Source organism: Arachis stenosperma, chromosome 7 (assembly GCF_014773155.1).
Source record: "Arachis stenosperma cultivar V10309 chromosome 7, arast.V10309.gnm1.PFL2, whole genome shotgun sequence".
Taxonomy (NCBI): domain Eukaryota; kingdom Viridiplantae; phylum Streptophyta; class Magnoliopsida; order Fabales; family Fabaceae; genus Arachis; species Arachis stenosperma.
In genome coordinates, this window is record NC_080383.1 from 84,883,702 (window position 1) to 84,898,692 (window position 14,991).

At 30.5% G+C, this 14,991-nt stretch overlaps 1 protein-coding gene across 2 annotated transcripts; it reads right to left on the reverse strand.

Moving 5' to 3' along the window:
• Nucleotides 1–3,621: 3,621 nt before the first annotated feature.
• Nucleotides 3,622–11,299, reverse strand: LOC130939140 (ubiquitin carboxyl-terminal hydrolase 15). 2 transcript variants are annotated; one of them, XM_057867239.1, is made up of 14 exons: nucleotides 11,200–11,299; nucleotides 9,855–10,246; nucleotides 8,800–9,235; nucleotides 8,239–8,707; nucleotides 7,941–8,101; nucleotides 7,758–7,846; nucleotides 7,469–7,554; nucleotides 7,201–7,363; nucleotides 6,462–6,585; nucleotides 6,187–6,344; nucleotides 5,944–6,028; nucleotides 5,603–5,815; nucleotides 4,750–4,811; nucleotides 3,622–4,458 (listed from the first exon to the last, which is right to left on the reverse strand). In XM_057867239.1, the coding sequence occupies exons 2-14, from the start codon at nucleotides 10,178–10,180 to the stop codon at nucleotides 3,828–3,830; spliced, it is 3,003 nt and encodes a 1,000-aa protein (XP_057723222.1). In that variant the 5' UTR covers nucleotides 10,181–10,246; nucleotides 11,200–11,299; the 3' UTR covers nucleotides 3,622–3,827. The 2 variants fall into 2 exon arrangements, with proteins under 2 accessions (XP_057723222.1, XP_057723221.1); XM_057867238.1 differs by lacking the exon at nucleotides 11,200–11,299 and adding an exon at nucleotides 10,437–10,551.
• Between the last annotated feature and the right edge of the window lie 3,692 nt (nucleotides 11,300–14,991).

Below are 14,991 nucleotides of genomic sequence, written 5' to 3' on the forward strand. Positions count from 1 at the left end.
TGAATAAGGACACTAACTACCTAATATACAATGTTAATGAATATCAGTTCTATATCTTACAGTGGTTGATTGGAAAGAAAAAAGATAATATCGGAGTTTGGGTTTGTGGGGATTCAGGCGAGGTCATTCTTATTGGTTTGGTATGTTGCACAACATAATTGAATTAGAGTATTTCTGTAGCACTACGTACAAGGGTGTGTGTTTAAATGTGAATGGTATGATCCAAGTTTGCGATAAGAAACACGAAAGCACAAGGATTACGATATCACTGAAGTTAATGTAACCAGAAAATATAGACACTACGATCCTTTTATTCTACCTTAAAATGCACGACAGGTATACTATTTGCCTTATCCGAGTTCATGCGAGTTTAGTTGTGTGTTTGTGGTTAAGACTAAGCTAAGAGGTCGTATCAAGTCTAATGATAGGACAAAAGTTCAGGAACCTTACCAGATTGATGATCCAACTCCTTCGAAAATAGTGGTTGATACTGGTGAGCCAATCACCCTTAAGTCGGCTGTTACGGATGATAATATCATTGACCTTGGAATAGATGACAACGCACTACCACCAGAGGATGACGATCTTCAAGAAGAAGGTGGGGTCGATGGCGACGAAGAAGAGGAAGACAAGTTTGATGATCAGAAAACTATTTCGGAAAAATAGGATGGTGAACTAGAGGAAGAAGATGATGAATCTGAATAGGTTAATGTAAATATAGTTCTATGATATGTATTTCTTTACCAAACTTTAAGAAGAATGTAATATAATTAGCATTGTTTCAAATATTTCAATTACCATCATTCCGTATTTTTACTTTGTGTATTTGATATTTCACACCAAGTTTAAAGCATTGTTTAAATTACTAATTATCAAGGTACATTATAGATGGACGGAAAAAAGGTTATTAAAAAAATAAAAAAGACTATTGTCGAAATATACCGACGATAACAGTCCAGTCATTTTTTCAAAAAAAATATAAAAAAATATTTCCATCGTCATTACTGTTGGATTAATCCGCCGGTAAAATGACACGGAGGCGTATAATTTGGTGCCAACGTTACCATCGAAAAATTTTCGACGATAATATTCAACAGATTCTATTTTCTTATTATTTATATTCAGTTGCTACATCGGACGTAAATTATCGTAGGATGCAAAAAATCTACTAGTAATATTATCGGCAAGATTTACTCTATTGTATAAATACCGTCGCAAAATCTAACAGTAAATATTATACTATTGAATTGTATTCGTTTTTTCAATGATACTCAACGTTTTTTTTTTAAGTGAAATTGACACGAGACTAGACCTTAAAGTTTTGACATCTCGTTCGTTTTTACGGGTAAAATGTGATGTCACTTTGAAAGGTCGTTTGATCCGTATTTTTTATAAAAATAAAAAATATATATTTTAATTTGGGTTCAATATTGTTTAGCTTTTATTTTTTTTTTTTAATATTTGTTTGTAAGATTGTTCGAAGCATATTGCACAAAAACAAATAAACAACAAGAAAATGACATTTGCTATTTTTATTTTTTAAATTTTTACAAAATCATGAAAAAAAATAAAAAAGGATAGTACATTTCTCATGGATCTAACTTTGCTTGTCCCAGAGATCCAACAGGCTTCAAGTCATTTCCCATTTATTCCAATGTTTTAAGAGTAACACAATTTGAATGTGGCGCCTGTCCAAAGCAATCAAGCAATATATCATTGTAAATTGTAACCATAGCTTTGGAACTAACAACTGTCCAATACTAAACCCAATGATTTCCTGCAGGGCCATTTTGCTTTGGATCCTTATTACATTGCTAAGTTTTTGGGGCCAGGATATTGATCCTAAGGAATCTAGAATTCCAAATTTTTTTTTTTCCCATAACTTCATGATTTTCATCAGACCAATAATAAACATTAAAATTTGTCGCCTAACACAAGTGGAAGTTGCATCGGTTTCTTAAGCAACACATATTACGGCATCGATTTTTAGAGACGACGTGTATGCAACAAATTTCATGACAAGCTTCCTATCCATAGAAGATAATAGAACCTAGATACCATAATTCAATGATGACAAATAAAATCAGAATCAAACAAAAGTGTGGGTTAGAGTAAAAAGCATCACTTTCTTTAATCAGTAATCTCAAATACATGTCTCTGGTATCAAGAAATGGTGTAGAAATTAAAGAACCATAACCCATATAAAATGGTTAGTGTTAGTGTTCAAACAAGATTACAATAAAAGGAAACGCCACCAGATATTTTGTGAAAAAGTATAATTCCTTTGCAATGTTAGGTTTTATGTACACCCCAAGTCCCTAACATTGATTTTTCACATTTTTCTTTCACACGTTTTTTCTTTCACATCTCGTTCTTGTTAACCCCATTTGTATTTATAGGTTACTCAAATTTATCCCTAAGATAATTTATGTTTGGGCAAAGTATTATTTTAGTTCTCAACATTTGGACCGAATGTTAATTTAGTTCCTAACGTTTTAAATATCTTATTTCAATCTCCAAATTTTTAAACGTCCTATTTCAATTTCAAAAAAATTTTAAGCAAATTCAATATTATCCCACCATTAAATTTGATATAATCAATTCGCATATTGAAAAGTCAATGACATTCGATTTTAGTATGCAAAGTAAAATTGATCCACCAATAATCACTAATATAAAAGTTTTTTCTTTGATTTTGAAGTGCTAATGATTGATTGTTTGGATTTGAAATTTTGTGCAAAAAGAAAATTAAGGAGAAAACAGTGTTACAATAAGATTTTGGTTATTTTTTTCTAAGACATAAAAGAAGATATGACTTAAATAGTAACGTTATTAACGTCTATGTCACTCATTCCATTAACTATTAGTGTCAAATTTAACAATAGAACAACATTAAACTTGTTTAATTTTTTTTAGGATAAAAACAAGACGTTTAAAACGTTAGGAGTCAGATTAGGATTTAGTCCAAACATTAGAGACTAAAATATTACTTTACCTTTATTTTTTTAAATTGGCTTTCAAAAAATTTTATAGATACAACCGTAAATCAAATTGGTTCTTTTGTAAGTTAAATAATAATATATATGCTAAATGCACATTGCATGATGGAAAGACAAATTAATGCCCATGTTACAAAATGATCAATTGACATGCTTATAATTATTATTGGTTTTGTAACACAATATTAACCTACCATGCTATTATGTCACATGGTAGTTAATGTGACATATCATTATCTAATTCACAGAAAGATAAATTTGACTTACGATTATATTTTTTATAAACTACTGTAATTAACAAAATCTTTTGAAAACTAATTATAAAAAGAATTTAATTTTAATATATTGTCAGTATAAAACCATTTTACACGTGTATCCAATCACATTACGTCATATTAGCAAAGATAACTACTTTTTATTTTGAACACGTGAATAGTTATTTAAAAGAACGGTTTTAATTAAACAACTGAGTAAAAACATTTTATACTGTTAGTGCATCAAAATTAAACTCTTAAAATTTAAAGTATCTTTCACGAACAAATTTGAATAGTAAAATTTATATCCTACTCTACATGCAAGTTGCAACTAAAAAGAGGTGTGCTCAAAATTAGGAAAAGCCTATGATGGATTAACAGATAACCAAAGGAACATTGCTGTCATCTTTACAATTATCAATAAACTTAAAGTAAAAATTACACCTGTGCCTTAAGAGCTATATGCCTCAATCAACAAAATATTGAAAACTTTGAGGCAAAAAGCACCTGCTACAACTAAATCATCATCAATTTCATCCAGTTAGAATTCCCAGAAAAGAATTCAAACTGAGTTTCAAGTCCTTGTAATATTATCACACACAGGGTTACTACGTCCATAGTATACATACATGCTGCAATTACCATTTGGTGGATGGTGTTCAATTGATGAATTCATGGCCTTATTATGAGACTGATCAATTCTCTCTACTCTCTCAGTATGACCCTTTTCGGGGACGAACCTGGTAAGTGGCCGACTATTCGAAAATTTCCTGTAGGAGTTTTTCGGGGTGAAGTTGAAGATGGATGCCAATGGATCCATGTTATCACTGTAATCTACGGTACTGAAGGAGTCCCTAGTGCTCTCCGTCGTGAAAGATGCCTCGTCTGAGCTTGTGAAAAGGGACCAGTCACTAGACGCTGCATCCGAGAACTCGTGCCTGATGTTTTCGAAATAAGTTTGTGTTACTGGCAGGACGTTTCTGCTGGTGCTTCTTCTGAGGAAGCCATTGGCAGAGTTGATTTGTCGAGGGGCAACGTCTGCTCTGGTATCGACCAAAGATTCAGGGATGACAAATTGGCTGTTGTTTCTGCTATGTCCGGACTTGGAAGGCTTCTGTGGTTCTACCGGGCAGTGTTTTGAATAGTTGGGAACCGATTGCTGCATGTTTTTCCCGGAAAGTTCAACTAGCGGGCGCGGACAAGATCTATAAAACAGTGACTAGATATATAAGCTTGACCAAAGATTGGAGTTTGACAAAACGACTAGTGAAAAATAAGGATCAGACTTATTGATGAAGTATACATTGAAATTCAAAATATTTATTTTTATAACGAACTTACATTAGTTGATCATAATAAAAAAAAAATCTATAATTAAATGCAGTATTAGAATGCTAAAATATTATCAAAATAATTTACTCATGACCTACTAAGTTTCACTATAATCATGGACAAAGGAAACAACATTATAACAGTAGTATCAGCTTAATCTCTACCTCATGTAGAATAAGATATATGCACCTTCTGACATCACCTGGTTAATTAGCACTGGCTGAACCTGTTAATAGAGTAAACACTCAGAATCTAAAAACAATGTCTAAACTATATATTTTCCGTTTAGCAACACAACTTTGAAAATATGACACAAACAGAAGGCAAAAGAAACTGTTCTGCATGTAAGCAATAAACATTAACTTTGCTGTCAGTAAAAGTGCATAATTAATAAAGTCATCTTTAAAGTGTGAATGTATAATTATAGTTAAGAAATTCAAAGCAAAGAGCCACAATAATGCTTTTTAATAGGTCTTACTCTTTAAAGTTTGTCTTGAATCTAATCAACAGTTTGTCATATCAAAATGAAACTCTTCAAATATAAAAAACTATTCTTCACTTCAGCACCCAACTAAAAATATATATGAAAACCCCAATTTTGACAGAGTAATTATTCTTTAATGGGTTTAGCTAACATGTGTCCTAAGGGCTGATAAGCTTACCACTAGTGGAAAGTTTGAATGTTTTCATTTAATGAATACAAAACAAATGCATTGAAAACTTAAATTTTTTATATTTTCAATAAAACTTTCTTATTTTGTAATCTGAACATGTGCCCTTAGGGCACATGATAGATAAACCCTTCTTTAATTTACCAATCATGGAAGTGCAAACCCTAAACCACAATGAATGAAGCTTTTCTATACAAAATTATCAATATTTCAAGAGACAGCCTTCGATAGCACCATCTAGTCACAAATGTGTTAAGGTCTTAATACAAATTGTTAAGGGGCGAAAAGGTATATGCAGTAAAGTGCATGTTTCATGCAAATATTGCAAACCAAACAATATATTTACCTCGCTATCATCAATCCTGAACCAATTGCCTTGCAGATCTTTCACATACGAAATGTAATGTCCAGAGAAAGATGCATTCAGTGTGTCCAGGTGTACGACAACAGCATAAAGCATATAGAGTGGGGGAACATCACCCATCCCCGTCATGAAAGGTATCATATCGAGCATTTCAGGAAAAGTTATGTACTTGTTAATTTTGCCATATCTTCCTTCCTGATGATTCAAAGCCAGAAATAATAAATTCCAATGAGTCAATATATGAAGATTGAAGCAATTTGAAAATTGAAACACAATCAAAATATCTACATGGGCATGCTTACATTACAAGAACAATTTGATACCTGAAATCGCTTCAACACAATAGTTAGGATGTTCGGAGCTTCATGTACGCTCAGTTTCTTTCTAGCACGAACATATGCAGTGCAACTGGTTCAAAATGTGTAGAGAAAGGTGAGCATCTTCAGTAATAGTAAATATCTAAATAAAAAGCTCTTTGATTTTCTCTTTTCCTCATTTTTCAACCAAAACTAAAATTAACAAACTAAATCACGAGTAACTATGACAGATGGACAATAGCTTCAGACCTTCCACATCTGTACATATTTTCACCATCCAAATCTTCAGGGGAAGTAAATTGAGTCAGGGCATCTTCCAGTGACTCAACCCAACCCAATATCTCCAAGGTTAGGTCCATAATATTCTCATACCTTTCTGATTCATGGTTACAATTCAGACATTTAACCTGTAGACATCAAATTTCAGTATTTCGTTAAACATGCAAAATTAAGGATAAAAGGCAAAAAATAGTTCTACAACGGAAAACTTGTGGTCAAAAATAAATGAAACACGTGATACACACCTTGGATTGAAGACGACCACCAAACGTATGTTGTATGAAAGTTGTTTCTTGTAGTCTAGGATCAACCTTTTTCTCACCACCAAGTCCCTCCAAGCATATAGATTGCATTGACGCAATAAGAAGCCTATATATGACATTTTATCAAATATTAGCTAAGCATAAGTTTCAGGACACTGTAAGACTTCTTTATAAAAAGAGAAAATTACAACAATATACTAAATATACATGAAACTACGTTTTGAAAGTTAAAAGATAGCCACAGATGAAACCTTAGAATCCATAGAAAAATAATAAGGCTTCAATAAGTTTTTAGTCTTCATATAATAGATTTTTGGTTTTGATCTCTATAAAATTTTCTTTTGGTTTTAATCCCGTAAAATTTAAAAGGTTTGGTTTTAGTCCCTGCTGTTAGTTTTTGGTCCCTATAAAGGTTTCCTTTTGGTTTTGGTTTGGTAGAATTTAAAAGGTATTGGTTTTAATTACTGACGGTAGCTTGTTTCATTAAGTGCTGACATAGTGGATTAAATACTGATGTAACACGTCTTGCCATGTCAACATTTCAGCATGTCAGGTCACCATTTAGTCTGCTACATCAACACCTCATGGAGCAAAATAATGGCAGGGACTAAAACCAAAATCTTTTAAATTTTACTGGACCAAAACCAAAAGAAAATTTTTATAGGAACCAAACACTCATTTAAACCAAATATTAAAACAAATTAGCAAGGCAAACTCAGACCTTAAAAATTCATGAGCATCTTCCTGACTTCCATCACCCATGTGGCAATTTATACTCCGCATGTGCCAAAGTATCCTACTAGGAGATAGAGGGTCTCCGTTTTCTCTCAAAATTATGATGTGCTGCTCCAGTTCACACATGAGACACCAATCTTTAGCACAACCTAACATTAAAGGAAAACAGACAAAGTTCACATAAATGACTTGAGAGAATATTGAGTCTTAACATTCTTTTTTTAGTGAAAAGATGGAGAGAGAATGGAAAATACAGGCTTTTGAATGTGATCTATAAAGCAAATAGACAACAAGGGGCTTCGTAGAAGTCAAGCACTGCAAGACAGCATTCGCATAGCAACTGCAAAATAAAAAGATTAAAAAAGAAAATATCAACTCTACAAAATATACTGAAATAGGTCTAAACCAAAATTTCCCCATAAAGCTGTCCTCGAAGGAAATCAAAGCTCATTTTGAAACATATATTTACTCACTAATTACCGAATTTCTTTATACTTTTTTTATCACAATCCCAAAATATTAAAAGCGTCATTCCAGTATTACCTGTTCCCACAATTCAACAGGCCCCTGGGGCATATGCCAAAGATTTCACTCTGAAAAATCTTTACAAATTCCTCATAAGGAAACAACATCTGAGACATAATCAATACATTAGAAAGTTAGTACAGGCATCAGTCTCTAACTAGTAGGAAAAGGGAAAAATTGCATTCGTCATATAAAACTAACCTTCATCTTCTTTATCTTCTTACACCTTGCACCACTACCTTCAGGGGAGACCATTACAGTTGGTTTTGATGATTTCCTCAAGCCCATCATTTTCATAATTCCAGTGCTTGCAGCCCCGTTACCACCATGCAGAGGGATGGCATCTCTGTTTTCAATGGTTTCTGTATAATGAACACAGATTTTTGTTGTTACAACAGAATCAAGGTAACAAAATGGCAGTTACCCTATCGTTGAATAATTAAACAAACTCGGATTATATAAATCATCTACACTAATGCGATAAATACGTAGAACTAACTTTGTTCATCTGCAACTTTTCCTTCTCTTTCTGAACAACAAAAATCTGTTGATGTCTTTGATGTTGACTTCGGTGATTTTGACTTTGGTGATTTAGAAGATTTGGTCTTAGAAATATGTGACATCTTTTTGGCCTTCACACTTCCTTTCATTATCATGTCAGAAGAGCAATCATATTGTGCTGCTTCTTCAGAATGACAATTTCCTCCTCTAACTATGTTTCCTTTGTTAGTAGCGTTGTCTTTTTCAAATTCTTCTACATTTTCATTATTGTTTACCGCACTTGACACATTTGAGTGTCCATGGTTGTTTCTCGGTACAAATGCATTTCCATATTGACTCTGATAGTTACGACCCTCGTAGACTACATTTCTTGATGCATCCTGTCCATTGACATGAACTCCGAAGCCATCAGAGCAGGACTTTCTTGAAGTTTCTTCCTCCAACATAGAATACTCATTATTCATTAACTGCAGGAACAGTTTAAGATCATAATCAGAGATTTGATTTGATGAGTTCATAAAATGTATGCCAGTTCAATATCAAAGTAAAACAAGTAAACCTTCTGTCCCGTAAATGCGTCCTTTGATACCACACTCGAAGAGGAAGAGCTAGCAACCTTATGATCAGTAGACTCAATTGGTGACTTGTGGATAGATCCATTATCTCTTCTCCTAGTTTCTCTGTTGGATTTATAGGAACTTCTTCTCTCCAAAGTGGAAGGTTGAGAACTATTATAAAGGGAAAAATCAGATGTAGCAGGAGCAGCAGTTCCAGTTAGAGGGGGAACCAAATGATCTAAAGGCACACTCTCCCTTGGTGTCTGCTTCAAAGTGTGTCCAAAGAACTGGGTGTTCATGCTTTCATAAAAGCCATTCTCATGACTGAACTCATCGAATGAACCGCTCAGAGAAAATGAGCCTGTTTTTTGTGTTTCCAATTGTTGGCATTCTTGCTTGTGAATTTGCCTCCAGTGGATTATCTGACAATTCCCAGAGCTGCAAACCACTTCCAGCTCAAATTTTAAAAAGTAACTTAAAGTAAACCACAACATTCTCCTCAATAATTACAATGTTGAAGAAGAAAATCACTATACAGATAATAGAGTTGCTGAAATTTAGGTTGCAGAATAACCCATCAAAGGGCCACCAGTTTGTACGACACGGGGGATAAATAGACTAATGTGAATACTACACTCTCTAGCTCCATTTCTTTTCTATTACTACATTCCATTTTATCGAAGTGACAGTTATTAGTGGGCAAACAGAGCAGTTAAGAGGCATTGAGACAAACAGGTTACCTATCTAAAAGTTATTTGAGCCGAGTACCAATGAGGCAAGTAGGCAACAGCTATCTATCTTAAAACTATTTGAGCACATTACCGGTGACAAGCCAATTCTTCTAGCCATGTGTTTATTAACAACAATTGGCAAACCTAAGGGTATATTGCCCTTCTAAACTGATTACGCACAACACATTTCATAGTTTACATTTTACTTGGCAGTGTGTAATATCAATCTAGTTTGAAGACATTTATCCTTACAAACAGATTCAAAGATGCTTCAACAAACATTTAATTAAAAACGTAAAACAAATGCAATTAGTTAAAAGAATTACCAATATCTAACAGCCTTGCATCTGGAGCAGCGAGTCTTGGATGGGGCCGAGCACCGGGCACATTGCTGATGTTCACTCTTCTTTGATAGAGGATGAAGTTCACTCTTAGAAGCAATCTTAGAAGAAGGCACCAGAGGAATCAAATCAGGGACGGCCATTTCCTCTGCTCTCAAAGCTTCTTCGGCAGCCAACTGAGCAAGCAAGCTTATCCTATCTCTCTTCTTAGTAGTCTCGCTCCATTTTCCAAGTAAGATATAAGCCACCAAAGGAAATACAACCAGGACCAGAAACAGGAGAGGAATATCAGATTCACGCGGTTCGAGCATATCCCCACCAGCATACTCATGTCCAGTTTCCACCCAGACACTAATCAGTGTATGATCATTGATCACCTATAAGTCAAAGTAAATAGCATCTATCAAACCATTCAAACCTTTCAAGTTTCTTTCTGCTATTAAAAATTATATTTAGAATTCTTAAGTTAATTATATTAGTTTATTCAGTTTAGAACAAATAAACAGTGAAAAAAAGTTGGAACTGTTAAGCTGAACTCCTTCTTTGAGTAATAAGCTATTCAACTACCTTGTATATAACCCCATACAATCATGGCTTGTTCATTATTTCATAGCACAGAAGTAAGTAACACATAAAAGTTTGTCAGAAAAGGAAAACCAGTGCTCTTCATGTTACAATGCAGTGCCATCATGATTTGACAGAATTCTAAATTTACTGAAAGAAGAAAATAAAAAGTATAAACAAATCTTTCATATTTGACAAATGACAAGAAATTTGACCGAAGTCTACATAGCCATGTTATGTTTTTAGCAACCAGTTTTCAACAAAACAAGGAACATAAAACTGCTCTAATTAAATACGATTTCACCAACACACACCTCAAAAGATGTCAACAGTGGTAGACCAATCATTGCACAGAAACAAGGCAAAGGCCACATAATAAAGAAAAATAAACAGCACCAAACCTCTTCCATTGTGCCCACAACTCTAATTTTATATTCAACTAACACCCATTTAAGGAAAAATACCCAAAATTTCACAATTCGGAAGAGAGAATGTGACAAAGCACTCCACCTAAAAAGATGCTTTCACCAAAAGAAACCACCGAACCACCCTCCAAAAAAATAATTAATTAAATCATTTTTTCTTCAAACAATAGAAAATTTTCAACTCTCCAGTTCCACATAACAACCCAAAAGAAAAAAAGAAAAGAAAAATCTTGACAAAACCCAGAAAAGATATAGTAGCATGTACCAATCTCAGATTCAAAGTACAATGGAAGCTGAAGAAAGAAACAATGCAATGCAAGTAAGAAGCTTTGAAGCATTACCTTCAACAAAGGGGAAGAAATCTGAGCAAAACCCACCAACACTACACCTCTCTATTCTTCTCTTCTTCTTCAACAGATTCGTTGATTCCCTCTCTTTCACTTCAGAACTTGTGTAACCCCATAATACCCCTTTTCTTTAACGTTTGCGAGGGTAATGTTACGCTGTGGCCGCACTGTGAAATATTTCAATAAAGTTGGGACACGTGGCGAAATATAAACTGTTGGATTAGATTTAGGGTTTTGGGACGTCAGATGTGGGGGTCCCGGAATTGTGCTTGTGTTAGTGGGACCCACGTAGATGATGTTCCCAATGATTCTCCAAGGGTGCCACGTGTACGGGGGATGCATTAATAAGAGCATAATTGTTGGTCAGAGTGGGAATTTTGAACGGTGGGGAAGAAGAAATTATTATAATAATAAACTTTTTGATCTGAGGCATGTGATGTGAGAGAGCCATGACAGTCCTTTTGCTCCGAATATTACAATGTCAGTGGTAAGAAAATTGGAAACTGGAAAAAATAAAATAGAATACTAAATTAATTTAAATTAAAAAATAAATCACATAAGACCAGAGAATCAATAATTTTTGCATCATTAATAAAAGCGTTCGGTAGAATGTTGGGCTAAAGTATAAGCTGAAAAATTTTTTTATTTTTAATTTTTTTTATATAAAATTATTTTTAAAATTTAACATAATTTTAAAATCGATCTTTAGATTAAATATTATTTTTTTATCATAATATCTCTTTTTTCTATCACAACATCTTTTTTTCTTGTTCTTTAGATGAAAAAATAGAAAAATCAGAAGCAGAAATAAACACAAAATTAGCGGCGATAACTGTAAAACAGTGACGAGTATTTGAGTGACAGCAGCGACAATAATTCTTTGCTTCTTCTCCGTAAATAGTTTTAGATCTCCTTCTCTTCTTTTCTTTTATGTCGTTAAATTTAAAATATTAGATTGCAATAAAATGATGTTGTTGTTCTTGAATTTGAATATTATATTGTTGAATATTGTGTATTGTTGTTGGTGCTTCATTAATGATTTTTTGTGGTTTTTTTTCTTTATTAATGGTTTCTATGTTCTTTTTTTTAATTTAATAATTTTTTTGTTAGGAATAATTTAGTCTAGAATTTAAGATTTAAGTCAAAACAATGATTTTAAAATTATGTTAAATCTTAAGGATCATTTTATATGAATAAAATATTTAAAAAGAAAAAGAAAAATTTTAATCTATACTTTAAGAATCAAAATCGTATTTAACCCTTAATAAAATTTCAAATAATGATAAGTTTGTTCAATTTTTTGTTTCTGTTTGAATTAGTTTATTTACTTTAAGACATGAGGTCCCTTAATATTACTCACTTGTGTTAGTTAAATATAAATATATTAAATAACCTTGTTTTATTTTATTTTTTATGAATAAGATTATGAATTTAAAATAAGTTTGTAATTTCATAATTCATATCATTGCATAAAATGTTTAAAATTTCTCATTTCATATTATTTTGTACTGATTTTTCATTTCAAATATATTATATCTTATTTTATTATATCAATTATTTTATGTGTATATAAAAAATTAGTCATTAATTTAATTATTCATATAATATATATATTAAAATATAAAATAAATTAAATAATACATATATTTATATATAAATATATAATAATTAATTTAATTAGTAATTTTTTTTATCTACACATAAAATCTTTTAGATTTTATTTATATCATTTAACTAATTACAAAACATAACCCTGTTAAAATTTGATATAGTCTCGTTATAGTAACGAGAGGTGTGTTTGGGGTTCACGTTGAGGAACAAAAAAGCTCGTTTGAACGTCTTGAACGCTACATTTTTATGTTTGGCAATTTTTTGGAACCCCTAACCCAGAATTGCTTTCACCTGTGAACGTACGTTTATGAGAAGCTAAAAATTCAAGCTTCTGCGTTCACGCTAGGAAAATTAATGACCGTTGGAAGAGTTAAGTAACAAATCTATTTCATATCTACCAATTGTACCCTTCCTTTCTTCTATAAAAAGGATGTCTATAACCACATAATTTCACACAGTAGTAGTTCTCTCTATGTTCTTCGTTACAGAAATTTTTTTTTATCAAACTCTTTTTCAGATTTATTTCCATCACTGCCAAGGTAAAGATTTTAATTTTCTTTTTAATATTTTTTAGTTCTTTTTTTCATATTTTAATTTTTATGTTTTTTATTGTATTTTTTATTTATATGATAAATATTTTTTATATTATTTTTTTAGTGTTCTGATGTTATTTTTTTAATTTTCTATTGTTATATTTTTATTTTTTATTTATATGACAACTATTGTTGATATAAATTTTATTTTTATTAATTTTTATTATGTTTTGTTTATATAAATTATTTTTTCTATCCTTTATCCTACTATATTTATGTTATGTATAAAATTTTTTATTTTTTTATTTGATTATATTCATATAAATTTTATTTACTTTTTATTATAATTTTTTTGTTCATATGATATATATTGTTGGTTGTAATTATTATATATTATATTTGTATAACTTTTTTTTTGTTTTTGTCTTTTATTTTTATTGTACTTTATTTGTTTTTATTATATAGTAATTATAAGTAATAAAAGTGTCATAAATAATAAAAATTTATAGTACAAGATATATTAAATTAAAGAGTACTCACAGAACTAAAATAAATTATAAAATCTTTTCTTCTTGTTTAACATTATAAAATGTATAGTACTCTTTTTTATATTTTTATTTTTTATTTTTTTTAGTTCATATGAATTTTTTTTATCCTTTACTGTTCTTTGTGTTTAATATGTAAGGTGTCTTTTTTATTTTTATTTGACTTTGTTCTTTTTTATTTTTTACTTATTTTTATCATTGACCTTTTTATATTAGTTTTCAGTATTGTAATCTCTCATCTCTCAGGTATGTTATTAATTTTTTTATGATATTTTTTTTTATTTCTTGTTCATATAAATTTTATTTTTCTTTTTTTTATGCCCTGTATTTATATTGTTGGTTTTATATGATATATATTGTTGATATATATTGTTCATATGAATTTTATTTTTTCTCTTTTATTATATTTCTTTATTCATATGATATATTGTTGGTTTTATATATTGTTCATATGAATTTTTATACATGAATTCTCGTTTTATATTTTATTATACTTTATTTTTGTTTTGGCTGAAATTTTTTATTTTTTATTCAACTATGTAAAATTTATAATTATAATTTTCATATATTATATTTTATTGTAACTTTTTTTATAATATAGATTATTGATCCTATCAAAAAAGACAAACTAAATAAAAAATATTCATAAGTATTAATAAAATTATGAATGTTGGATGTCAACAAAGTCTTATAAGAATAAAATTATTGAGAGTATGGTATAAAAAGGTAACATATTTGATTAAATACTCTTTTATATATATATATATATATATATATATATATATATATATCTAAAATTTATATTTTTTTTAATAGAATAATGAATAATAATGAATTAATAAGTAAATATTAACTTTATTATAAAATGAATTAATAAGATATATTTAAATATTTAAAATAAAAATAATAGAATAATATAAAAAATTATTTTAATTGATGTCTTTTTTAGTAATTTTTCATCTAAAAGTGATTTTAAATAGTATAACCCAAACAACATTTATTTTACTATAATCAATTTTGATATAAAAATTGCCAAACATAAATTACGTTAGTACAAACTTACTTTTCATCAAAAGCAAGTTTACAAAATCACTTTT